Consider the following 25,861-nt stretch of genomic DNA (forward strand, 5'->3'; position numbering starts at 1 on the left):
TCAACTAAGATACAGAGCTTAATGTTAGTTTTCAATGAAATATAACTATGTTATATTGAATTGTGTTATCTTGAAAAATATGCATAACTGAAATACAGTCATCTCATGTAAAAACTTCCTTTGCTTTTAGCAAATGCAAAGCAGCCAGTGAAAACACCAAATGTTGAGCTCTATTTCAAACATTTTTGGTTTCACTTTAAAATAAAAATATAGAATACTAGTAGAAGGACCTGATAAAGTTGCTTCATCCATTTGAATTTACAATATGACTGTCTCTACTGTATAGAATGTAATCTGCTTTAGACATTATAGCTGTATAGTATTGCTAGGATGTCTAGGAACTTCTTTCTGTTGATTACCTGAATTCTAGTCCCTTCACAGCATCCTCCTTAAAAGGGAAGTAAAGTGATAAATTTACAAGTTAGAAGCAAGTCTTTATCTTCTCATACTGGCCAGGGACTTCAAATTTGCATAAATCAGGCAGTGGATCTTTTTTGATTTTAAAGTAACAGCATGATTTTAAGTAACAGCCAAAATACTGACTCATTAATGAAAGACACAGATCCTGAGCCCTTGCTCTGTACAAGTTGCTGTTGCTGGCTGGTAGCCTGCAAGGAGCTCTGGTTGTACCTGGCACGTTTTGGGGAGGCTGGGCACGTGCAGAGCATCCCACATGCTGCAAATCTCTTTCTTGGAAGGCAGCAGTGGCTCTCTGGTGCCTGCAGAGTTGGAGGTTGGTAGCTTGGCTGCAGCAGTCAGTCCTTGAGTTTAGATGGGATGAATGTGGGGCCTCACTGGGGCAAATGTTGATCTTCTGCCCCTGTACTCAGTGCTGGTGAGGCCACACCTTGAGTACTGTGTCCAGTTCTGGGCCCCTCAGTTCAGGAAGGATATTGAGGTCCTGGAGCAGGTCCAAAGGAGGGCAACCAGGCTGGTGAAAGGACTCAAGCACAGACCCTATGAGGAGAGGCTGAGGGAGCTGGGGCTGTTCAGCCTGGAGAAGAGGAGGCTCAGGGGAGACCTCATCACTCTCTACAACTCCCTGAAAGGAGGGTGTAGCCAGGGGGGGGTTGGGCTCTTTTCCCAGGCAACTCTCAGCAAGACAAGAGGGCACGGTCTTAAGTTGTGCCAGGGGAGGTTTAGGTTGGACATTAGAAAGAATTTCTTTACGGAGAGGGTGATCAGACACTGGAATGGGCTGCCCCGGGGAGTAGTGGATTCTCTGTCCCTGGAGACATTTAAAAAGAGACTGGATGTGGCACTCAGTGCCATGGTCTGGTAACTGCAGCAGTAGTTGATCAAGGGTTGGACTTGATGATCTCTGAGGTCCCTTCCAACCCAGCCAATTCTATGATTCTTTGATTCTATGATTCTGGGATGCATGAGTGAGACAAAAGGACAGTTCCCATGTGGTAACTGCTGGCACTAGTGATTTTAGACACTTTTCTTCATGTTTTATCTCTTTCTACATCTCACAATAACCTATTTACTTATTTTAATGCCTGCAGGTATGTACGACGACTGTTACTGTATACATACCATATTTCTTTCCTTGCACTCCAGTCATGAGTGGGCAAAACTACCAACTGAGAAACAACTCTGAAACGTAAGTGGGGAGAGTCATCAGCAGCTTATTTATGTAAATGCAATTCTGAACATTTTATCCCAGTCAGTTTTTTCAAGGATTCAGGATGAAAAAATTCAAAGGTGCATCAGAGATGAATGCTTAAAATTAATTCATGTAGAGACAAGAATTATGCTTAATCTTTTAGTTGCTAAAATTTAATCACATTTGAACTTTTACAGTGAGAGGCATTTGCCATCATGTCAAATTAAAGAAAAAAGGAGGAAGGAAAAGGAAAGGAAAAGGAAAGGAAAAGGAAAGGAAAAAGAGGGAAAAAAAGAACCTGAAACATGGCTGTTATGTATCACTCAAGCACTTATTTGATTTAGAATTCTAACTTTTCTTTAAAAAGTGTATGGCCCTTCTCTATAGATATATAAGCCTGAAGAAAATGGACTGTCCTCAACCTCAGTTTGCTGCTGTTGGTGGAGTAACATGATTTGATCAGTCAGCTAAATAAGAACAACAGCAGGTAACACGTCTGAGGTGAATGCCACTCAAACACAAACTGTAATCTAGGGACTTAAACTGACAAATATTATGTTAATAAACAGGCAGAGAATATGTGGCTGAATGGCTAGGGAGTTTATGGGTGATGCTGAAGAAATCCTTGAATTTGATGCTGTTTTCTCAGTCCTCAGTATCCTTCTTGAGAAATACCTGTGAGGAATCCAGAGGAAGTAGAACAATAATTGTTCAGATTAGGTTAAATGACAGCTTGGTTTAATGGTCATTGCAAATGGTTGCTACCAACTTGTAGTTTTAGGCATTCATACACATGTAAAATTTATGAATTCCTCCTTCCAACTGGGCAATGTCATATAAATTGTATAATACAAACTGTAAATATTGAATAACTTGACACTTGGGACTGGACTCTGAACAGCTTATATATATATATATATATACGCATATATATATATAAATATAAAGAGAGAGAGAGAGCAGACATACTTTCCCATTCTTACCACCAATTCCAGACTGTCATTTGACTTGTAGTACCTGGTTCTGTATTTTTTGCTACAGTATATATTTACATATTTTTGTAAAAGCAAACTTTGTCATGTACTTAGTAACAGGACTTAGTAACTGCAGCTATTTGGATTGCTACAGAAAAAACCTTTTTCCTCACTCCGACATCCTTTTTTATTTTAAGGACTAAATGCTTGCAAAATGTTATTTTTCAAAACAAAACTATTTTTGCTCTGAAGGAAAAACATCTGAAACCACGATAATTTCATGGGGCTTTTTGTCTGTCTGTGGATCAAAAATTGTCAGGCTGATCCAACCTAGAGACTAAATGGTCTCCATGCCAGTTTTTCATTTGGTGTGGCTACAAGTTATAAAGAGAACATCCTGCTGAAAATCGATAGATCTGAAGGGAATTAAGCACCAAATTGTAATGAACTTTGCAAGGCCATGCATATGCTGGAGGTAATGATGAGGTCTCTGGTGAGGTTGTAGTAAGGTAAAAGAAAGAGTAAACATGGAAAAGAAGCTTCTTCACTGTTCTCTCATTCTTAGAAATTTAAAAAGGGAATTGACTGCAGTTGTGAGATTTTAATTAGCATCATTTAGAGTCAGCTTATCTCAGAATAATCTCCAGAGGCAGGTAAATATCAGTAGCCTTTGAAGATTCAGCAAGTTACTAGCAGGTACCCTCGCCACTTAAAGGTATTCAGTAAGAACCACGTAGCAGGAAAAACTGTAAAATTCTTAGTATTGTTTTTCATACTGATCCAACTCAGTGAAATGTATGTTTTTTCTCTTAAACCATGACAGTACAAGAGCTGCAGTTCCAGTTGAGGCTGTGTGTGGTTATGCCAGTAGGACTATGCTTCCTTCTAGCAGAGCTTATCCCCATAAACTTATATTGGAACAGTGCTTCCAGTAGCATTTTTCTTAGCACTTCCAACTGGCCTTGATAATCCTAGGAGGGAGAACAGGAGGTCATGGGGAGGCAGGAGAAGAAGGCAAAGAAGCAATGGGCTTCTTCCATGAGTAGGTCTCAGTGCAGCATGTATATTCCTGCAGCGTGTCATGAGGCAGTGCAGTTCTCCCTTTCACACCAGAGAGAAATCTGCCCCTGCTAAATATGCTGATTTCAAATGGAAAGAGTTAGTGGTACAAAACCTTGTGTGTAAAAAAGTGCTACATCTTTTTGCTTCGTTCTTCTTGCTCAACCATGCATTTTAATTGTAAAAAACCTTTCTTCTGTTGTTGCTCTCTGTAATTTTGGCATTGCTGCAAGCATCAAATTACCTCTCAGATGTGCTGGCTTTTGTGTGTGCAGTCCTTTACTGTAAGGAAAGGCGTTTGCATAAAACTTAAGGTTTGGCTATAAGCAGGTTACACAGTTGTATGATTTCTAAAACAGGATGGACTAAATAAGTTTTTTTTATTATTATTACTGACCATTATGAATTTGGAATATATTATTGTTTGAGTGGTGGGGTTAATGTAAAAAACAAACACAAAATCGGAAAGTATCTTGTGTTCCTTTGGCTGCCAGTCTGGGGTCTGGAAGAAATTTTCTCACACTAGATTGTGTAATTCTGAGCAGGGATCTGGTGGGTCAAATACCACAAAGATCTCCTGCTCTTTGTTCTAGAAGCAGAGTTCATATTTTTACTGTTTAGGTTGTGGCAACATTGAAAATATGCCAGATGCTTTTCACACTGGAAGAAGGAGGTTGTACCTGCTTGGATTGTGCAGTTGCTCCAGATCCAGGAATAGCAGTGCTGTACAGACAGGCTGGTTGTGGTCAGCATGTTAACTGGCAGTCTAAGTTGCAAGATGCTAAAATAACCAGTGCCAGTATTTACTGAAGGAGCCTTTTAAGAACATGTTGGACAAGTATCTTTTAGGTGTGGTTTGGATATGGTCTGCACTGCTGTGGAAGAGGAAACATCTAAGCCCTTCCTGCTCTCCATGAGTGTTTCCTCCTGTGCAAAACCTCCTGACTGCAAATTCACCTGTGAGCTTGGGCTGCTCAACTTACCCACAGAGATGTTTGTCAGGAATGACAAATTGTTAGTCTGCTGATTCTGTTTTACAGACTTAAAATGATATGTGTGGGCAAGCATGGCAAGGCCAAGATGGGCATTATAGTCAGATTTTTTTACCTATTTACTACTTTTAGGCAATGGAATGTGATTGTTGGTTTTGAAATTTCGTGTTTCAGCTTCAGAAGGTTTATACAAAGGTTTATGAACATTAACAAATAGGATTTTTTAGTTTAGTAGAGTAACTATTAGTCTGATCTAGTAAACTAGATTTATTAGTTAATAAAAAAATTGGGAGTTGTAAGGGAAAGTAGACTTCCAGTGGAACATTTTTATCTAACTGGCACATTCTGTACCGGCACTAATATAAGTTACACTCATCCATTTAATGATTTTTTTAGGTGGCTTCTTTTTTTTTTTTCATTTAAGCAGAAATGAGTTCAAGAGGAAAATTTCAGAATACAGCTGTTCATCGAGCACATGGATTGGTCCAGATGGACTCAGATATTCTAATCAAACCTTCAATCAAGGTAAGGGGAGCTCAGCGATTGAGACCTGGGAACAAATTGAAATTTTAATTATCATGGAGAAGGAAAAGGATTTTTGGCTGGGAGTTTGCAGGGCTGATCAACAGGGCTTTAAACTAGGTTTGAAGGGGGGAGGGGATAAAACTGGAACCACTAGGGATGAGCCTAGGGATGGCATAGTGATGGTAGGATAGCTCAGCTCAAGAGAAATTTTTACCACACTAAGCACAGAGCCTTTAACAGATACTGTGGGCCTAGAAGAGAATTACAGGCCATGAGGAGTGTGTGTGTACAGACAGATACAAGCCCTGCCAATAAAGCTGTTCTGAAGGGGGCACATCTCAAATGCCTCTATGCAAACTCCAAAGGCTTGAGAAATAGACAAGTTGCACATGTCTGCTTGCCTTCAGGGCTATGATGTTATTGCTATCAACAAGGTGTGGTGGGGCTACTCCTATGACTGGAGAGTGGGAATGGCTGGGTATAAATTGTTTGGGAAGGACAGGAAGGGCAAAAAAGGCAGGGGTGTCACCCTCTACATTAGTGACCAGCTGGAGTCCATGGAGCTCCTCCTGGGGATGGATGTGGAGCTGACAGAGACTCTGTGGGTCAGGATTAAAGGGAAATCAGGGGCAAGTGATAGGGTCTGCCACAGGCTACCCAACTAGGATGGCCAAGTGGATAAAGCCCTCTTTAGACAGATGCTGCTTTGCACTTCCCAACATCTGCTGAAGGAAAAACACAGCAGAGCACCAGCATCCCAGGAAGTTCCTTGAGTGCGTTGATGACATCTTCCTCTTCCAAATGGTAGAGGAACCAAACAGAAAAGGATCTTTGCTAGACCTTGTTCTCACTGACAGAGACGGGCTGGTGAGTGATGTAAAAATTAATGGCAGACTAGGATGCAGTGACCATGACACCGTAGAATTCAAGATCCTTAGGGTAGCGAGAAAAGTGTGAAGTAAACTGGTAGCACTTGATTTTAAAAGAGCAGACTTTAGTCTGTTCAAGGGTATGCTTGGTAGGGTAGAATGAGATAATGACCTGGATGGGAAAGGAGCCCAGGAAAGCTGGTCCATATTCAAGGATCATCTCCTGCATGCCCAGGACCAGTGTGTCCCAGTGAAGAGGAAGGCAGGCTGGAGAGCCAGGAGGCCATAACCCCCATTTTAAAAAATGGAAAAAAAGAAGACCCAGGGAACTAGAGGCCAGTCAGTCTCAGCTCTGTGCCTGGCAAGATCATGGAGCAGATCCTCCTGAAGGCTCTGCTAAGGCAAGCAGATAACAAAGGGGTGATTGGTGACAGCCAACACGGCTTCACTAAGGGCAACTCCTGCCTGACTGATTTGGTGGCCTTTTACAATGGGGTCACAGCCTTGGTGGACAAAGGCAAAGCAACAGATGTCATCTGCCTGGAGCTGTGCAAAGCTTTTGACACTGTCCTGCACAATATTCTGATCTCTAAGCTGGAATGATATGGATTCGATGGATGGGCCACTTGCTGGATAAGACACTGGCTGGATGGTCACACCCAGAGAGTTGTGATCAATATGGCTCAGTGTCCAAGTGGAGATGTGTGATGAGTGATGTTCCTCAAGGGTCAGTACTGGGACCAGTGCCATTTAACATTGTCAGTGACACAGACAGTGGAATCAAATGCACCCTCAGCAAGTTTGCTGACAACACCCAACTGTGTGGTAAAGTCAACACACTGGAGGGAAGGGATGCCATCGAGAGGGACCTTGACAGGCTCAAGAAGTGGACTCATGCAAACTGCATAAAGTTCAGCAAGGCCAAGTGCAAGGTTCTGCACCTGGGTTGAGGCAATCCCATGCATGAATACAGGTTGGGAGGATTGCAGACAGCCCTGAGAAGGACTTGAGGGTGGTGGTGGACCAGAAGCTCAACATGAGACATCAGTGTGTGCCTGTAGCTCAAAAAGCCAACTGGGTCCTGGGCTGCATCAAAAGAATCACAAATAGCCAGTTGAAGGAGGTGATTCTCCCCCTCTGCTCTGCTCTTGTGAGACCCCACCTGGAGTACTGTGTCCAGTTCTGCAGTGCTCAGCATAAGAAGGACATATAGCTCCTGGAACATGTCCAGAGGAGAGCCATGAAAATGATCAGAGGACTGGACCACCTCCCAAGATAAGACAGGATGAAGAAATTGGGGTTGTTCAGCCTGGAGAAAAGGAGGCTCCGAGGTGACTTTATAGCAACCTTCCACTATCTGCAGGGGGCGTACAAGAAAGCTGGGGTAGGGCTTTTCACATGGGGTGTAGTGAGAGGAAAAGGGGAAATGCTTTAACACTTGAAGTGGGGAGATTTAGGCTAGATGTTAGGAAGAAGCACTTTAATTTCAGGGTGGTGAGACGCTGGAACAGGCTGCCCAAGGAAGCTGTGGCTGCCCTCTCCCTGTTAAGTGTTCAAGGCCAGGCTGGATGGGGCCTTGAGCAACCTGGTCTGGTGGGAGGTGTCCCTGCCCATGCAGGGTGGTTGTATCTGGATGATTTTTCTGTAGAGCCATTCTGTGACTCTATGATTCTATGACTGTGTAACTTGAGGTGATATCCAGGTGTATTTAAACATAACACAGGTTTTATATAAAACCTTTATATATCCCTTTTGAGGGATATATCAGAACTAAATCCCATATTGGAGCCAAATATGCCAGAAAGTTCCCGAGTTATCGTCTCTGAAAGGAATGGGGAAGGAGCCCTGCTGAAGTTGTACAGTTACCTTTCCAGCTTAAGTGGCTGCAATTTCTCCTTGTTTAGATCAAGATGAACACTTCATAGACCAGGCTGGAAAGAAGAAATTTACCTTGTTTTCCTGAAAGTGCCACAGATGCTGGAGCTGTGTTGTAAACTCCAGTTAACTGACCTATGTACTTTGCTGACTTTTTGTCAGGTTTAAGCTAATGAGAACTGCTAAAACTGTATGTTTGTAAGGATCCTTTTAATGTTTTAATGTTTAATGTCTCAAATACAATGTTTTGTATCTCTTTAATGTTTTTGTATCTCTCCACTCTTCTATGTTGCAGCTGCTGCACTTCTAGCTGAAAGTGGGAAAGAAGGGATCACCTATCTTTTTAAACGTGGGACTCATGAAGAATTTGGATACACATCCCTCTGCACTGCTTTGGCCTTTTATTTCATCCTCAGCTGTTGGACAGCAGGTTCTGCTGTTGCCAGTGGCCTGGTTATTCCCATGCTGTAAGTTTCACCCACCTTGGTTTGAGCTTCATATACAAAAGGCCTGTGTTGAGTAGCAACAATCTGAATTGTAAGCTGAAAGCTTGGCAATAGCAAAGCTGCAATTGCTTGGAGGAGGTTATATAGGTGGAACAGGATGGTTTTTCTGGAAAGAGATCCTGAGATTTTGCAAAAAGAATGAAGAAAAATCATCTGAGAATAGCTGATGATATAGCCAAACTGTGTACTTTCCAAGTGCAGATCATTGGAATCCTTTGGGGACCCAGAAAGAGTCTCAGCTGCTGGCTCCATCTCTGTAACTGTAGAAATATGGTTCAGATCCAGACTTTTCATCTGTTTCTTATGCACATAATAACCTGAATCTTAATCTTGAATATCAACACCCTAGACTTTGGAGAAAACTGCAGTTAGGTCTTTTGTTATACTTTTTAGAAAGCTGTGGTAGACTAGAGCAAAGTTCTTAGGATAATATTGAGAGTTTTAATGTTCAGCAAACAAGGAGTCATGGAGTTGGGTATCCAGCATAATGCAATTCAGATAGAGAAAAAATTCTAAAAAGAAGTAGTTGTGTGTAGAACAGAATCACAGAGTGGTGTGGGTTGGAAGGGACCTTAAAGATCATCTAGTTCTAACCCCCAATCTTTTGCCTTTGCCCTGCCCTTGAGCATTCAAGTCCTACCCTCCCCAAACTGTTGCTGAAATAAATTTTTAAGATGCAGTGTTTGCTGAAATGTGGCATACTTGTGGCTGAATAGGATTGATAGTTGAGCCTGTCAGCCAGCTCCTCTGTTTCTGACCCGATAACCTAATTTTTATAACCATTCTAGAACTACGAGAATGGCATCATCAATAAAATTAATCAGTTGCATGCATAAGGAGGAAAATGTTTTATAATGGTGCAAGATGATGCTCCCCAAATCAGATAGTATATATCATATATGTGGCTATTGTATGAATAATAACGATTCACCATTTTTGGAAGGTGAATATCTGTACAGACCCAGTTCATTGGCTGATGCTTTCATCTGTATTTTTTATTCCTTGCATATGGAATGAAGTGCTGTGTCTTGTGCCAGCAGCTATATACCCAATATCCTTTACAGGGCAAGATAGCAGACAAAATGTAAATGTTCAAAAGCAAATTTTATTGTAAGAAGCAAAGGATCTTAAATATTAGCCTGAAAAGGCATATATTGAGTGTTAGGATATTTGGGTAGAAAAACAAGGTATTAGGATAACAAAACAGTAAGGTATTGTAATAAGAAAATATGGAAATAATTGAGTACCCATGTAACTGTTACACAAAGGCTAATTGTGTGCTAGCAACTTACTTATTGCTAGGCCTTACACAAGATCTAGAACAATGATTATGACTGCAGTTTTCTCTCTTATGTTTAAAAGGCTGTCTTAAAGTCCCAAAGCTTAAAAGTCAAAACTTTCTTCAATCTTTAAAATTCAGATAAAAAGATATAAATATCTTTATTGATACAAATGAAGATATTAGTGAAGGTATGTGATGATATAACTAAGAATTATGTAATTTCATTACTAACGATATTATTATTATTATTATTATATACTTCTTACCCTTCTTTGGCTCTGCTATGGACCGGTGTACCTTTCTCTCAACTACTTGAGGAATAACCGCTTGAGCAGGGGGTCCCTGCTGGAGAGGAGAAGGTCGAGCCCACCTTCTAGGGAAAGTGTACAAGTTTCTCTCTGAACAATGATGGGACCAAGCTTTTATAGAATAAAGTGATTGGCTGCTGTCATTTAACTACTTAGCCATACCTCCAAAATCCTCTACTGGAGAACAGAATGCAAATAAATGTAAAACCAAGACAGCCTTTTCCCTCAATAAGCAAATTCTTTCATTTATCTATCTGTTATTGTTTGGTCTCCATTTGGCCTAGCTGTGGTTAAGTTGAGCTCTGTGTTCTTCAACACAGGAGAGCAGCTGGCTCCACAGATACCAATTTGGCCTTCTCCTGGTACTTTCAAAATTCTATTATCAGTTCAGAGTTTGCTTTCTGTGGAAACTTTCCAATTCCAGGCTAAGGGCAGTGAGGGTGACAGACTAAGACTGTGATTCTGAAAGACAAGGAGCAGTTGAAGGAAAACTGAGGTAGGCCCACTGAGGTAGAGTTTCCTGCTATACCTAACTCTGCTAAATTCTGTTTTTTCCTTTTCAGTGTAGCATATGGTTGGTTTGAGGACTTCTGAGTTCTCTTCACAGCTTCATTCCTGGTTGGCTTTGGGCAGGTCGTTAGTACCTATTACTCCACTTTGCCCATTTTTTTATGTGGCTCTAATATTTTGCCTGCCATTTTATGAGGTGCAGGTAGATTTATTTACAAGAAATTATGTAAGGCTGGAGCTATAGAAGTGCAGGCTTTTTATTTGAAGTATCCTCGTGTGGATGTCTGTGACCTATACTTCTGACTGTAGTCCTGTAAGGTTCATACTCATTTGGTTTTGAAGAAGATTAAAAAGATGTGTTCATAGTCTTTTTTTCTTCAAAGTATGGTAAATCTGGTCGTTTTGTGCTAGTGATTTGCATGAAGTAACTGCTCCTAAGGAAGGATGCTATGGCTTTTCTTGGGAAAGGAATTGATACAATAATTGAAAAATCTAGAATAGCAGAACATTAGAAGCATTTGAGAAAACACTGTAAATAGCAAACAGAGTGCTCTTTTTCTTCTTGCATACAGGTACACAGGAGCTTTGTATGGCAGAATAATGGGTTTGATCCTTGTTTCCATTTTTGGTGTTCAAAATAATGAATATGGAGCATGGATTGATCCAGGTCTCTTTGCTGCCATTGGAGCTGCCTCCTTTTTCAGTGGAGTGTCAAGGCTAACCATCTCTCTCACTGTGATAATGGTAAGTATCTTAAATTTGCAGGTATTTCTGGGGCCAAGGATGAGTTGAACTTTTGCTGCTGCAGCTAAAGGAACCACAGGTGGTGGCCCATGCACTTTGGGCCACAGAGAAAATAAGTATTGGCCTGGCTATTTCTGGCTTGTCTGAAGAGTTTTTTTTTCTGGGACCTTTTGTTTGTGAAGTGGAAGTTTGTGTGAGTATCAATTCTGTTTTTTGTTTGCTTGTTTTTTTGTTACAGAAACAGTAGCTCCAGTGGTTTAGAAACGAGAAAACAGAATATATTATCTCTTGTTTCTTCTGGATGACAAAAAAATAGTAGACTGCTTGGCTTGTGAATTGACTTCTGTGGGGATGAGGGTCTTGTGCCATGTACTTTCTTATGCTGGGGCTAAATATGGCCTTCTGGATGGAATAAGTGAAGGATTTGCAGTAGTATAGGCAAGCGATGTAAAGGGAATGTTCCCAGGTCTCTGATAGATTTATGCCTTGTAGATTTCAAGTTTTTTCAATGCCTCGGAACACATTTCCTATTTCTGCTCTCCTTTCGTAAGAGAACATTCCGAGTCTGTGCTACAATACTTTCCAGGCAAACCTCTGAAAGCTAAAGGATTTTCAAATAGTAGTCTTGCAATTAGAAAGGATGTTCTTTGCTCTCCCCTGTTGCAACACCTGGGGAGGGTGAGCTGTAAGGCACAGCTGAAATTCAGCTTAATCAACAGAGAAGTGATGCTGAGGTCACAAGGGGAAAACTTTCACCCTTCCACAGCAGGACATTCAAGTCCTATGAGTGTTACTGTGTGTGGAAATCTCACCCATGACTAAACCCTGTCTTGGCTGCTCAGCTGGCTTTGCCCTAGAGGATCTCACTAACATCTCTGCAGATGTCAGAATTCACCCAGAGTGGTGAAGCCAGGATTTTACCCTCCTAGCACGCTGTTGCGCAGTGTTTGATAAAGTAGTTGTTTATTGGCATTCACTCAGAATTGGGTTCATTTTAGTGACAGGTTGTGTAAATTGTCTAGGAAGCATTTTTTTATGTTTTAGCTTGAAAGGTGGTATATGTGCATAAACACTTCTCTATTGTGAAATAATAATGAGATTGATTGTGGAAACACTCCTCCTTTGGTGTCCTCTTGGTATTTTGGCACTTACTTACTCATTAAATAGAAATGCTCTCTGGTATTTTTGCTTCCATTATTGCTATTATGCATCTTACAGATTTCTTGGCCAGCTACTAAATCTGTAAGACTTGAAGGGGGAAAAACTGGTGCCTGAACACTAGGTATAACCCTGAATGTAATGTCTTTTCTAAGGTAGGCCTGAATTTTCTTGCAGTGGCTAAATACATTTAATTTAAATATTATTTGTAACTATTACTTTAAGGTCTTACTGCAGATTTAAGTCCCTAGTGGCAAAAGCAGCTGATTGATGTCTTTTTTAGATTTGTGCTTGTGAGGCCATGTTTCAATGCAGGGAAGGTGATATAATTCAGGTGATTATATGCCAGAGCACTTGCTGACCTTGGATGGGGTGATGGTTGATGAAAAGCTCAACGTGGTCTGGCAATGTGTGCATGTGGCCTAGAAAGGCAACCCTATCCCAGGCCCCATCAAAGGAGGTGTGGCCATCAGGCTGGTGGAGGGGATTCTTTCCCTCTGCTCTACTCTCATGAGACCTCACCTGGAGCACTGTGTCCAGTTCCCCAGTATAAGAAGGACATGGAGCTGTTGGAGTCAGTCCAGAAGAGGCCATGAAAGGGTTCACAGGGCTGGAGCACCTCTCCGATGAAGTAAGGCTGAGACAGGTGGGGTTGTCCAGCCTGGAGAAGAGAAGGTTCCTGGGAGATCTTACAGTGGCCTTCCAGTACCTGAAGGGGGTACAGGAAAGCTGGGGAGGGACTTCTGACAAGGGCATGGAGTGATAGGAAGAGAGGGAACAGTTTAAGCTGAAAGGGATTAGATTTTGATTGGGTATTGGGAAGAAGTTCTTCCGTGTGAGGGTAGAGAGACACTGGCATAGGTTGGCCAGAGAAGCTGGAGCTGTTCAAGTCCAGCTTGGATAGTTCTTTGAGCAACCTGGTCTAGTCAGGGGTGTTGGAACGAAATGATCATTAAAGTCCCTTCCAATCCAAACCATTCTGTGATTCTGGGACAGAACTGCATTTCATTCAGTCCAACAGAGAGAAAAAGCCTACATTTTATTTGCTTCAGTTTCTCCCTGCCTTCCCTATTTCCTGCACTTGTTCTTTTTATTCCCCAAGTGCCGCCCTGTGCATAAATGTACAGCACATGCAAAACAATAGCTGAAGACTGTTCAGAGAACTGTAGGAAACTCAGTTGAAAAGGCACTCGAAAAATTATGAGGATTGTATTGCAATGTGTTCTGAATTCCCCTAGGTGTCATGTTATAACTCTTCTGTGCCTCTCTCTGCAGACGCAGATTGTGTTTCAATTCATGTTCGTCCAAGATAAATAGCTTCATTGCTTGAGGAAATATTAATTTTTGAGGAGAAAAAAGGTCTTGGACATGACAATGAAAAAACATAATTAGAAGGTTGTGCCCTCAAACCATAAAATGCACATATTTTTCCTATATTGTCTGATGGGTTAAAAAAGAATTGAGAATGTTTGCTTTGGCTTTTCACACAGCCTTCCATTTGGAAACAGTTATGAATGTGGGACTTGTAGTGAACAGGTTTGTGAGACTTTTTTTTTTTCTTTTCTTCTCAAGGCAGACCCCACAGGCATCTGCCCACTTCTTGTTTCTTGGCTGCCTCTTTCTACCCCCCATGCTGACACTTGACCCTCATCCTCGGCTCTTTGTGGCAAGCAGTCTATTTGGTGACATTTTCCTTGGCAAGTACAACCACCAGCCTTATGACTCGCCTTCCCACAGCCTTCTGTCTCCCACGTCTTTGTAAGCATCATGTGTCCTGAGCCTGCTGGCCTCAGGGTGCTCTAGATGTGGGAAGAGAATCAGAGCATCTTCCTACAGTGTGTTTTGTCTCTGGGTCATTCTGTATTTTTATCATTCCTTCTATATTTTTACCTCTCAATTACACTGTCTTGCAAGGGTTGGAGGAAGGATGGCATTGAGCTGGCCTAGGATCAGTGTTCTTGTCCAGTACTGGTGATATCCCTATGTGCAAGCTGAGGGAATCTTGATTTACAACAGTTTGGATCCTTTGTCCCTTAACATGTCTTTTTTTTAATTACACATGATGGAAATAGCCTTGACTCTCTCTCTCCCTTCTTGCCTGTTCTGTTCAAACAGAGCTAGGGCAGTATATCAGTTTATTGGCCTAATTTATTTCTCCAAGCAACATCTTCTGATGGATATGGGGAATGCAATTAAGTCTGAAAAGGTTAAGACTCAACTCCCTCCTCTGAGTGTGAACCACTGAAATATCACACTTTTGACAGATGCACACTAAATGAGAAAATAGGGTATTCCTTAGGAGTTGGGTTGGGGAATTGCAGTGTTCTTATGTAAACCAAAGGGAAATGGGGATTAATGACATATGGTTTGTCTTTGAGTACCCTGCTAGAGATGTGTGGCTGCTGTGGCTTGTGCTAATGGGCACAATATTGGTACTGAAATAAAATGACCATCTGATGGAGGTTCAGAGCATTATGAAAAGCTGCTTGTGGATGTCTGTCCACATCTGCAGAAATAACAAGCTGTACATAAACTCATTTGATTCTCAAAACAGGACTGAAGGCTCAGAGATGAGGTTTGTTTGTAGCTGCCTACATGAAGCCTGGTACACTGGCAGAGCACTGAAGATAATAAATTAGACTGCTGTAAGTGGTCATTGTGCTGTAATTAGGAAATTTGTTGATTTTGTTGCATACATTCTATTAAGAATTTAAAACAAATGTTTATTGCATAATTTGGAAACCTCAGTTGTAATGTGTACCTCTGATGGGCTTCACATCAGTGTTTCAGGTCACCTTGAATAAGTGCAATAAAATAACTATCAGCAGACAGTAACCCTAACCTCTCCCCTTTCCCTCTATTTCTTCAGTACTTCTAATTCAGGCAAAATGTGCCTGTCTCAAATTATAGGCAGGATGTATTGCTGCAAATTCTGTGGCTCTCCTTCTTGGTTCTCTGAGGGAGTGACACTCAAGAAGCTTAAGTCCTTTCACAAGAAATTTAAGTAGAGCATCAGCAGTGGGCACTTGCCATGGACATTACTGACACTTCTTGTTTCACAGATGTGATGTGAGAATGCATCACAGATAGTCACCCAATCCAATTTACTAGAGGGAAGCTATATGAAGAGAAGAATGCTGATGTAAGATGTTAGAAAAACAAACACACAATTGTAAATAGATGTAAAATCTGCCTAGTATTCAGTGCAAGTTTTTCACAAGAGGGCTGTATTTCTCACTGGTTGTAGTATGCAAGATGCTATGTTTTGAATCATTTGCAGTAGTAATGGTGCAAGCAGGGAGAATGAGTTTGAAAAAAGTAAAAAAAAATTTAAAAAATTTATGACTTTTTCCTTGCTGAGTGGAAGTGTTGGATAGTTTATGCTTGAAGTGCATAGTTTATGCTTGAAGACCAGACAGTGAAAACAATCCTGGCTTCTCATGGCATTGCTTGTCTGTTTTTCTGCTAAAGAGACCATCAGGGGGCTAGGAATTCTCATTGATTTAAATCAAATTTCTACTGAGTGAGGTTTAATCTAATTGATGACAGCTCTGTTCTACAGGCAAAGATGGATAAACTGTACATTAACAGGGCATCAAAATTGTAATAGGTATTGTGCTTGGATGAAATGCAAATGTTAATGAGTGTAAATTCTTGGGTTTCTTTTTGTCTAATGGAATTCCAGAAAAAGTTTATATAACTGAGCTTTTGAACATGCTGAGAGTAGTTGGATTGTGTTATTTTTCACTTCAGCTTTCTCTGCTGTGGGGCTGGAGAGACAGGAACTGAATACCCAGCAGCAGTGTTTGGGTCTTGGGTGGTACCCAGTTATTCTGTGTGTTTCCTGTGCTCACCTTTGTGAATCATTAATACTGTGCTCTTTTGAGTGATACTTGGTGTCATGTAATTATTACATGCTGCTTTTCTTCTTTTCTTCGTTTTTCTTTTTTCTTTCCCTTTTTTTTTAGTTCTTAAAAATTTAGAGAGTGTGTTAGCTTTTCTGTGTTTCCCCCTAGTTCATATTACTTTTCTGGTAAATTATTAAACACACAAAATGAGAGCTAGGACAAAGCTAGCCTTCCATGTTCCTTCATGTTCCTCTCAAATGGAGCAGCAGTTGAACCTGGAGCTGTGGCACTGTCTTGCTGTGGTCTGGACTTCATAACATGGATGCTACTGGATTTTGGCCCATGACTGTTCTTCAATGCATCATGTCCTATGGCATGAGTAACTACAGGGAAGAGGATATTTTGCAATATATCAAACTATTTCATCAGTCCTTCCGGTCTTGAAAGAAGCAAGTATTGGTTTTGGCACATAAAATGTGATGTAATGGGATTTCCCCTCTGAACTCCTAATGCCATCCATTTCCTTGGTAAAGATCATGGTTTGATAAGGTGTGAAGAGAAAACCGTCCTGAGTTCCAATTATGCTTTTGGAGTACTAGCAATCAGGACAACAGTTTGATTTGATATACATGAATTTCTTGTTCATATGAAAAATCTTGTGGCCAAATACAGCAAAATGTACTTCAGTGCCTGGCTCTGTAGTAGGGGTGACTATAAGCATGCAAGTCTGCTACGGTTTGCTTTTTAAGCATCATTTGGTTAGAATGATTTAAAAAAATCCCTTCTACCATATTTTTTCCTGAAAATAAGGTCTTCAGATTTGTTTTCACAAAAACCATTGAATATTTCACTAAAAAGCTGAACATCTGAAAAACAGAAAAAAAGAAAAAAATATTTCAAATGTCTTGCTATAGGCTTTGTTGTTTCATTTTAGCATTTTCCTGTGAGGAATTAAATATTTCCTGTGACACTTCAAAGAGACTTTCCTGGTTTGTCTAAGGAAGGAGAGGGCAATGCATGGTGCATCGTGGGAGAGGTAGTTTAATCTGAGAGGCCAAGTCAAATCCAAACTTAAAATTCTCAGGGATACCACAGCAGCATTCCAAATGAAAGGTCTTTGGGATTTAACCTAACAAAATACTGCTCTGTGGGAATGATAACCAAGTTGTCAAGTCACTGGAAGATTCCATAACAAAAATGTGTGCTTGCAGGGAAAAGTGAGAGAAACCCCTTTTTCTTTCTTGATTGTAGCCTTGTGAACCCAGCCCAGGAAAGTCAGAACAAGTCCCTTCTGATTAATTCATTCATCATCTGTAAAGAAGAACTGCAACAATGGGACAGTTGGTTAGTCTGTAGGTAATTCACAGAGTAGAAGAGAATGCAGCTTTTTATCTCTAATATAGCTGTTTCAGCTTTGGCACTGGGTTTTTATCACTAAAATAAACAGGCACAACTGAACTGTACATGGATTCAATTGGCACTGAACTTTTAGAGAGTTCAGTTGTGCGTCTGAAATATTGAAATTGAGACTGCATCTCTGTTTTAAATAGACACACTGGAAATTAAGTTGTAATGTGAGAAGATAACATTTTTATATAGTAATTTTTCTGGCTCTAGCTTTCAGTAGCTTTAAAGGTATTTTATAAAAAAGCAACCTAGTGTATTACAACATACCACTGTACATTTGGGACATGTAATACAAACCTTAATGAAAGTTCATGAGAATTTAATGTGTAGAAGTTATTTTAATTCACAGTATCTTATCTGTTTCTAATTTTTTTCAAATTACAAAATGCAATTGGGCTGTCTTACGTACTAATTCTTTGCCAAATTTAATTTGTTTCTAAATTAAAGACATTTTTCAGTTACATTGTCATGAAAAGCATCTGTAATCACTGAGTTTTGCTATATTTTTAACTTAAAAACCTTCAGAGTGTTGCCAATAGTGTTTCTTCAAATGCTGAGAAAATTATTTATCTCTGGGACAACAGCTACCACAATAAGCCTATCTCTCTCTCTTTTTTTCTTTCTTTTTTTTTTTTTTTTTTTTTTTTTTTTTTTTTTTTCTTTTTTCCAGCCTGAGGGGTTTATTATCATATTGAATTAAAAACCCCATGTAACCGGGTGCTCTAATGAATGGGGGCTCCGTGCCAGAAATCCCTGTTTGATTATTGGACCCAGCTGGACCAGGAGCAATTGGTTACACAACCCAGCAGCTGCTGGGCTGGAGATGGGTCTGTCAGTGAGAAGGAGGCTCCTACTATAATGTCCCAAGAGAGGCAAATCCCTGAGGAGGAGCATGGTCTCCCCTCTCCCCAAGATGGGCATAACAAGTTGTTTTGTTGTTGCAGTTTCAATGTTTGCCATGTTTTTGTTTTTTTGTTTTTTTTTTTTTGGAAGAGGAATAGGACCAGGTCTTGGAAGCACACTGGGTGGTGGTGAGGGCTGGTGAAAGGTGTGCTGCTGTAGGAGGCAAGATAGAATGGAGGCAGTGCTGAGGAGAAGCCATGAAAGCATGTGGAAAAATAGAAGCATTTCAGAAAAGAGGAGCATAAATCATAGACAGTGGGACTTGTCCTAATGACTGAGCTTGTTTTGAAATGTGCAAGAGTGATGATGGAAAAACTCTTGAGTGCCTCATAGTTGTGTTTCAAGCAAGCTTGCAGAGCCAGGCCTGAGCTGCTTTCTTGTGTCTCTAAAAGGGCAGTGGTTACACAGGTTGTCCAGCGGTGAGTTATGCAGCAGCAGGTGACTTCTCCAGCTGCTGCTGCAACTTCTAAAACAACAGAGCCTGGCTTTAGAAAGGAAGAAGTTGCAAAGCTATGCAGATAGCTGGGGTGGAGTTGTCTGGTGCTTCAGATCTTGTAACAGGAAGAATGACCTGAGTTTACTCTGGTTTGTACCCCATTCATCTCACACTCTTCTTCAATCTGACCCTTGTTTAAAGAAAAGAGTTTCTTTGGAAGGCTCAAGTCATATTTCTCCCTTTCTCCTATGGGCTTCACAGAGTGTATTCAATGCTTGGCAGGGACAGGAAAAGAGAAGGGAAAGAACTGTCTAAAAAATTAATACATTCTCATGGCGTGCTTTAGCAGCACTTGCTTGGGAGATCTCTGGTTGTGCTTTCCTCAGACTTGCTCAAGATGGAGGGGTGTGAAAGGGGCACTGGGCTCCAGGGGAAACAGCTCAGTGCTCTGAGACAAAATGGTAAGGAGCAAACAGCTGCCTGTCAGGAGACTCATTCCTGTCTGAGAAAGTGATAGAGGCTCTAGAAAACAGCAGAAAACCTCAACATCTGCCATGCTGCACTGGTGTAGGTGAGAGATCAGGGAGTGTGTTTTCACTGCTTGGTTAGTGAGGCACCTCCTTTGGAGTCCTTACCAGAAGGGCAGGACACTATGTGCCCACTCAACAGGTTCAGATTCTTCTCTTCTTAGTGTGTTTGAATAGTGTATTCAATATTATTTCAGAATCTGACTGAAAGTGACATCACCCTTTAACAAAGATGTATAGCAGTAGTGTTGTACTGATGCTAGTCTTATTGAAATTAAGCCCAAAATAATTGCATTAACAATGCATAATCAAAAAACTGTTCAGTAATTTCTTACTTTTCTAAAAAAAAAAAAAAAAAAAAAGCACTCTGTGTGGTGTTTTTGCTGTATCTTGTCTGCGAAGTAAATAAGTGACACTTGTACTCTCACAGAGAAGGTGATGTGGGACAGTTCTAGGACCTTAGATTTCATAATGTGCTTCTTTAAGCAACTGGAGGCTCACTGCTTGTTTTGAGAACCACAAGCTTTTGCAAGGTTTCTGTTTTGGTATTTAAAGTGCAACCTCCTACATGAAGTTAAAGCTGAACTGACTTTTGCTGTCCATGGTGCAGAACATTTATCAAATAGCCTCAGTAAAACCAGTGTCCAGTCTGCCACCAGACTCTTTCTTCTTCAGCCTTTTCTAGACCTCAGGAGGTAGGGCCGCAAGAATCATGTCATTTTGGAGATGTTTGGTTTAGCATCAGTTAAATATGACAGATTAATTGCAGTTATCTGTTTTAATTAAAAAAAAAAAAAAAAAAGCTCCTGAATAACAGTTTAAAGATTTCTGCCATACTGTGGGTTAAAAAAGTACAGGGTTGCTTATCTGGGTTATACAGTACAACCTGCCAAATGTTTAGGCATATTCAGCAATGCACATACACAATGCTGCTGTTTTTATTAATAGAATATTCACTTGACATGACATGCACCACTGTTACCTTCCCAAGGCACAGGTTTAGACGGGTTTCAAACCTCCTTTCGGAGTTTGGTGTCATTGTGTATGATGAAGAGCCAGGTTACAAAAAAATCATTGATAGATATCTCTCCAGGGGATCCTGGCATGAGGTGCTGCTATCATCTCTGCTGTTTCCGATATCACTTGCATCCATTGCCACAGCCTGTCAAAACAGGTGTATTTGCAGGCCTTGAGGGACTGAAACAAGAAATCAAACATTTGCATAGCACCTTCTGTCCAAGTTCTCAAGGTCTGAGGCTCAAAGGATTTTGATATGTTTCCAGAGATTACTTAGCTCTGCTTGGTATTTCAAAGCTCTCTTTAGTAATCTCCTGCTGCTGTACTAGGTCTTGGAACCAGAAAAAATGATTCTGCCTTTTAGCAAGGAAATCACAAACGAAATGCTGGTTGGCTCCAGAGAAACACAAGTATTTAAATCCACCTCAGAGAAAACCAGGACCAGATCTCTCTAAACATTGTGAATGAAGTTAAATTAAGAAGCAGTGTGCAAGTGTGATTAATTAGAACTACTTTGTTTAAAGAGAAGTACTGCTCACCCTGTGCTAAGATACTTTTTTCATGCTCTATCTTGGCAGTAATTAAACTTTAGAGTGCTAGAGGCTGCCTACTCATTGTAATGGCCTGGAATAGTTAATGGGGTTGAACTCTGGAAGAGGAAGAATCCCACCAGTTGTGCAATCCTCCTGGCACTGGGGTTTGGCAGGAAGTCCTCACAGTGAACCTACGCTGGGTGTGCCACCCTTTGTAGAGGATGATGCAGAGCTTCGTGTGCCTGAGGCTGCAAAAAATAATCATTTTCAGCAGTGTGAGGGAACTTGGATGCATAACTTTTTAGGGCTGACATGACAATCATGTTTTTTCAGGAGATTTATTTTTACTGTGTTGCAGCATCTCACTTCTCCAAAAATTCCAGCAGTGATGGTGATGAGTGATAAGGAGATACAGTGAAGCAAGTAGAGTTAATGGATGTAGTCCTAGAACTAGAAAGGATTTCTGTAAAGGTGAAGTGCAGAGGAAAGGAATATTTTTCACTTAGTTTTAAAGAGAGAGATTGATGGAAGTTCAGGGAGGGAGTATTCAGCTGGATTGATACTTGAAGAAGGTGCCTCTCTTGGCATAATCCCAGATGAAATATTAGACTGTGTTAAGAGCATTTCAATCCATAGCTTTGTCAGGACATAATTAAGTGGGAAGTAAAATGACTCAAGTGTTCAGTGCACAGGTTGCTAAGGGCCAGCAGATCACAGTCGAGAGAGTAAAGAAATTGAAATGCAGATTTGCATTGCTTATGAAATGATTGTGACAATGCAAACAACTTAATCCTCAGAGATGTTGTTTCTATGAACTCCTTTTCTCAAAAAAGCCACATGAACAGCTCTTTTACTGCTGTGAATAGCTCTTTTACTCTCTCCTTCAGTTCTTTACATCAAGCAATTAGCTTGCAACCTTGTTGACATTTGCTCCAAGAAAAAAAATTATCAAAAGATTTCTGCTGGCTACAAGCTCCTCCACCCCTTCGAAATGCTTTCTCAACTGTTAATGATATTTTATTGGTGTCTTTAATCAATAGTAGTAAAAATATCAAATGGAAGAAATTCTGGTTTTATGTGAGAAAAACAAGAGGTACTTTCCTGGGGAAGTGCGTACTCTTCCACAAATTTGGATGGCATGGAGACTGGAAAACTGTGCTCAGAGCTGTTTTGTGCCAGCTGCAGCCTCAAGTATAAAACTATTGCACTTCACTGGTACTACCAAGACTTCATGTCACTTCCCATCCAACCCTTTTTAAACTTTCCCTTGGATATGCTGTCTTGTATCTTGGTCCAGCAGATGCTTTTTCTTCCCCCCAAAATATTTTCCAATTCCAGGACTTTCAGTTAAGCGTGTATAACCTTGTGAAGAATGACAGAAGTATTTCTTTTGATGAGTTTACTTCTACCAAGGACGATGGTCTTTCTGTCATGGGAAGAAAGTAGGTTTTGCCATTTGTTTGTTGAGTTTGCCAGGCAGCTCTTCTAGTTGAACAGACCTTGAAAAATGAATATGACTACAAAGTAATTCTATTTTTTCTTTCATAGGCCTTCTCCTCTGCATTTGTCATTGTGGGCTGTAACTTGCAAGATACCTCTCTTGTTAAATGGATTTTCAGTAGAAGAAAGAAAATTGATTTGCACTCTGTAGCTGGCTGATAGTCTTTTCTTTTACATTATTGGAAATATCAAGTGTTCAGGGAATATTCATTGTATAGGCAGCCTTGCATCTAATGAGGTTGGTTGTACTCTGTTCTCTGGGCTGGAGTAAAACCTTTGAAACATGTTAACCACGATTTGATTGAAAACGGGGGGTGGGGGGTGGGGGGGAGGGAAGGTTTTTAACAGTGAGCTTTAAGTAAACTGCATCTTTTTGAATTTCCTGGGCAGCTGCCTTTCTCTCTTTGATGTGCTGTGCCTGGTGATGCTGTTAATGAAATGCATAATTATGTGTTATATAATAAAACAGAGCTAACATGAAGGTGGCTAATAGATTATAATGATGTGGAGGCCTGAGAAACTCAGGAGCATGGGGGTTGTTGAAAAGTGCCTCCGGTGACATAGAAGATATTTAAAGAGGTTTGAATAACTGTGCTAATAAGTTAATTGTGGTCTCTGTGTGTGTGAACGACATTTTTCAAGATTTTGTATATGGAGACAATATTGAAAAAAAATAGGTGCAATTTACTAGGCTGTTGATGTATGAAGTGTCAGCGCCCAGAGCTCCCAGTGCCTATTAGTGCTGCTGGCTTTGCATAGAAGGGTGCCCTAGGCAAAAACATTTTTGGCACAGCCTGCTGCACCCGAAGGATCAAAAGGAAAAAAAAAAAAAGAAACGAAGTGAAAAAACCCCAACCTGGCAATATGCACAGAGAGTAAATTGCATCCTAAAGACCAGCCCATAAAATGCAGGCTTGGAATGAATATCAATAAATGAAACATTACGTTTAATGGCTGAAGAGTTGTAGGTGTTTGGTGGCTGCCCCCAACTTAGCCCCTTCCTTTTTCTGCTTTTGTCACCTTTGTTTTATCTCTCTCTCTGTAATACTTCGTATAATTTGTTCCTTTCCTAGATTCTTTAGGAACTGGTTTGAGCAGATAGATATTTTTAAAAGAGAGGCTGCATAACCTTCCAGCCCTGGACCACATGGGCTCCTAATGGTGCTGGGCTGTGCCCGGGTTTGCTTGGCTGCTGTTTTGGGATTAGAGGGGCCTGTGTGCTGGGAGAATTAGTATGCATGGAACTCCAGAGTGAATTTACAGCCTGCCAGTTACTTGGCACTAATTCCCTGGGTGGATGCTTCTAGTACCGACTGGGCATGCTTTTGTGCTGGTTAGCCTAAAGAGTGGCTTTTGCATGCCTTAGGCAGGCTCCTTTTTGAAGGTGAAGTATGTTGGGTTTTTTCACTTTGAAGCACTGAGGGTACCCAAACGGGCAGGCTGTGCAGTGTAGCTAATATGCTGTAAATTTACACCCGGGCTCACCCCTCTCTCCAACCTCCCCATGCAGCCGTGTCCCAAGTCTCTGCACTTCGTCTTGCTCGTCAGGGAGCAGATGGCCCTTCTCTAAACAGGGAATACTAATACAGCCTTGTGAAGTGCACATATATGTGTGTGCATAGCTTTGTGTCCATGTGTTTATTTAAGATGACTTGGATCTCTCACAGTTCTTGGATTAACTTGGGCTTCCTTGAATTTTATCAAGATACTCTTAAGAAGAACTTTCCTGCTGCATTGCCATCATCCTTGTCATTGATGGACTTAGGATTTACCTAATTTTAATTCTTCCTTCTTCTTCAGTGCAAAGAGAGGCAGACTTTTTCTCATGTGAGTGATTTTGTCTTTTGTATGTGAATCTTTCTTAGTTAAAATTACCTTCCTCAGCATCTCTTATTTGATCTGTGGAGTTTGTTCTTGTAGTTGATATGCTTTTATAGCTAATAAATGTTCTCACACAACCTAAGATCCCCTGGCAAGAAGGAAATGAGGTTTTCTCTAGCTCTTCAAATACTTGGATGTAAAATCAAATCCATTTTTAAATATTTTTTTCTCTTTAGTCTGGGCTTCATAAATAACCTGGCCTATAATTATTTTACAGCTTCACCTTTACCTAAGCTCTCATGATGGGTTAAGTTTCCATGCAAAGTTTTCTTGAAATTTTATAAATGACTTTATCTGGTTTTAATGTTCATACTTCAAATGTATCAATGATTTCTAAGTCGCCTGCAGATTTGCTTACATATTGCCTATTTCCAAGAAGATTTCGTATCACAAAAAGAAAAAAAAATTGCCTCTCCAGTTTTCATCTGTGGCGAGAGTTCAGAACAGCTCTATCAGCTCTATTTTGGCCAAGGCTTAAATTTACTTACATACAGAAGATATTGCTCAAAAGGCTTTTAACATGTCTTTCTTTAATGACCTCAGCCACAGGAGCCTGCCAAGGATAAGCAGCATCTCTGCTCAGCAGGCCTTAACTCTTGGAGGAAGGAAAGTCGGATGCTGGACCCGGAGGCACTTGCTCCAAGCTGGTGTTTGTTTCCTTGCTGTAGAGAGGAGCCATCTGCCCTCTCACCCCTTGATCCCAGCATGCAGGAGGGCTGCAGGGCTGGGGAAAGCCAGCACAAGCCTCAGAGTTTCTCAATAGCAGATGTGAAATGCTGCTGAATGTTTGCAACAATAAAGGAGGAGGGCCAGGGCCAGGGCCAGGCCGGCTTGACTGTTCCCACTAGAGGGTGGGAGGGTAGGAGGAAGGGATAAAATAGGATGAAAACTAAAAGGAGATCCTGGGAAACCAGGCTCTGGTTCTTGCTGTTTTGAAGATACACTATATAGGTTAGAGCATTCACTTGAGAGTCTTTTTTGGTGTTTGAGTTATGAGAGTTTTAAAATTTGGGGCTTTAGAGTGCTTTTGTAGCTTTTTGGAGTGTTCTCATATTAGTTTTTAATGCTTGTTTTATTCCAGAAGAGTTCCCCCTAGCAAAACACTTTAAAAAAAACCTTAAAAGGAATCCACAATAAAGGAGTCTGCATCTGTGTGAATGAGTTGTGGCAGATATGATGAAGCAATTCTTAAAATCCCACAGTTGCTGTTTTCCTTTCAACTGACATGTTCCTGCTGTTTTTAAATAAAACAGTTGAATACTAGGTTTAAAGAGACATTCAAAGAATGCTGTGGTGTTATTAGAAAACCCTGGCTATGTCCAAGCAGAAAGGACAGTTGCATGACCCTGTGATACACAGCTGACCATGCCAGAGGAGTCCCTTGTTGGGATATACTCT

At 40.7% G+C, this 25,861-nt stretch overlaps 1 protein-coding gene across 1 annotated transcript in view; it reads left to right on the forward strand.

The window, feature by feature from the left end:
• Nucleotides 1-25,861, forward strand: part of LOC115597823 (chloride channel protein C-like) — a 97,348-nt gene that overhangs the window by 19,058 nt on the left and 52,429 nt on the right. The window contains exons 8-11 of the mRNA XM_030444687.1: nucleotides 1,509-1,606; nucleotides 5,059-5,159; nucleotides 8,199-8,370; nucleotides 11,082-11,253. Of these exons, the coding sequence (XP_030300547.1) occupies nucleotides 1,509-1,606; nucleotides 5,059-5,159; nucleotides 8,199-8,370; nucleotides 11,082-11,253 (543 nt within the window). The remainder of the gene's footprint in view (nucleotides 1-1,508; nucleotides 1,607-5,058; nucleotides 5,160-8,198; nucleotides 8,371-11,081; nucleotides 11,254-25,861) is intronic.

This window comes from Calypte anna, chromosome 2 (genome assembly GCF_003957555.1).
Source record: "Calypte anna isolate BGI_N300 chromosome 2, bCalAnn1_v1.p, whole genome shotgun sequence".
Taxonomy (NCBI): Eukaryota; Metazoa; Chordata; class Aves; order Apodiformes; family Trochilidae; genus Calypte; species Calypte anna.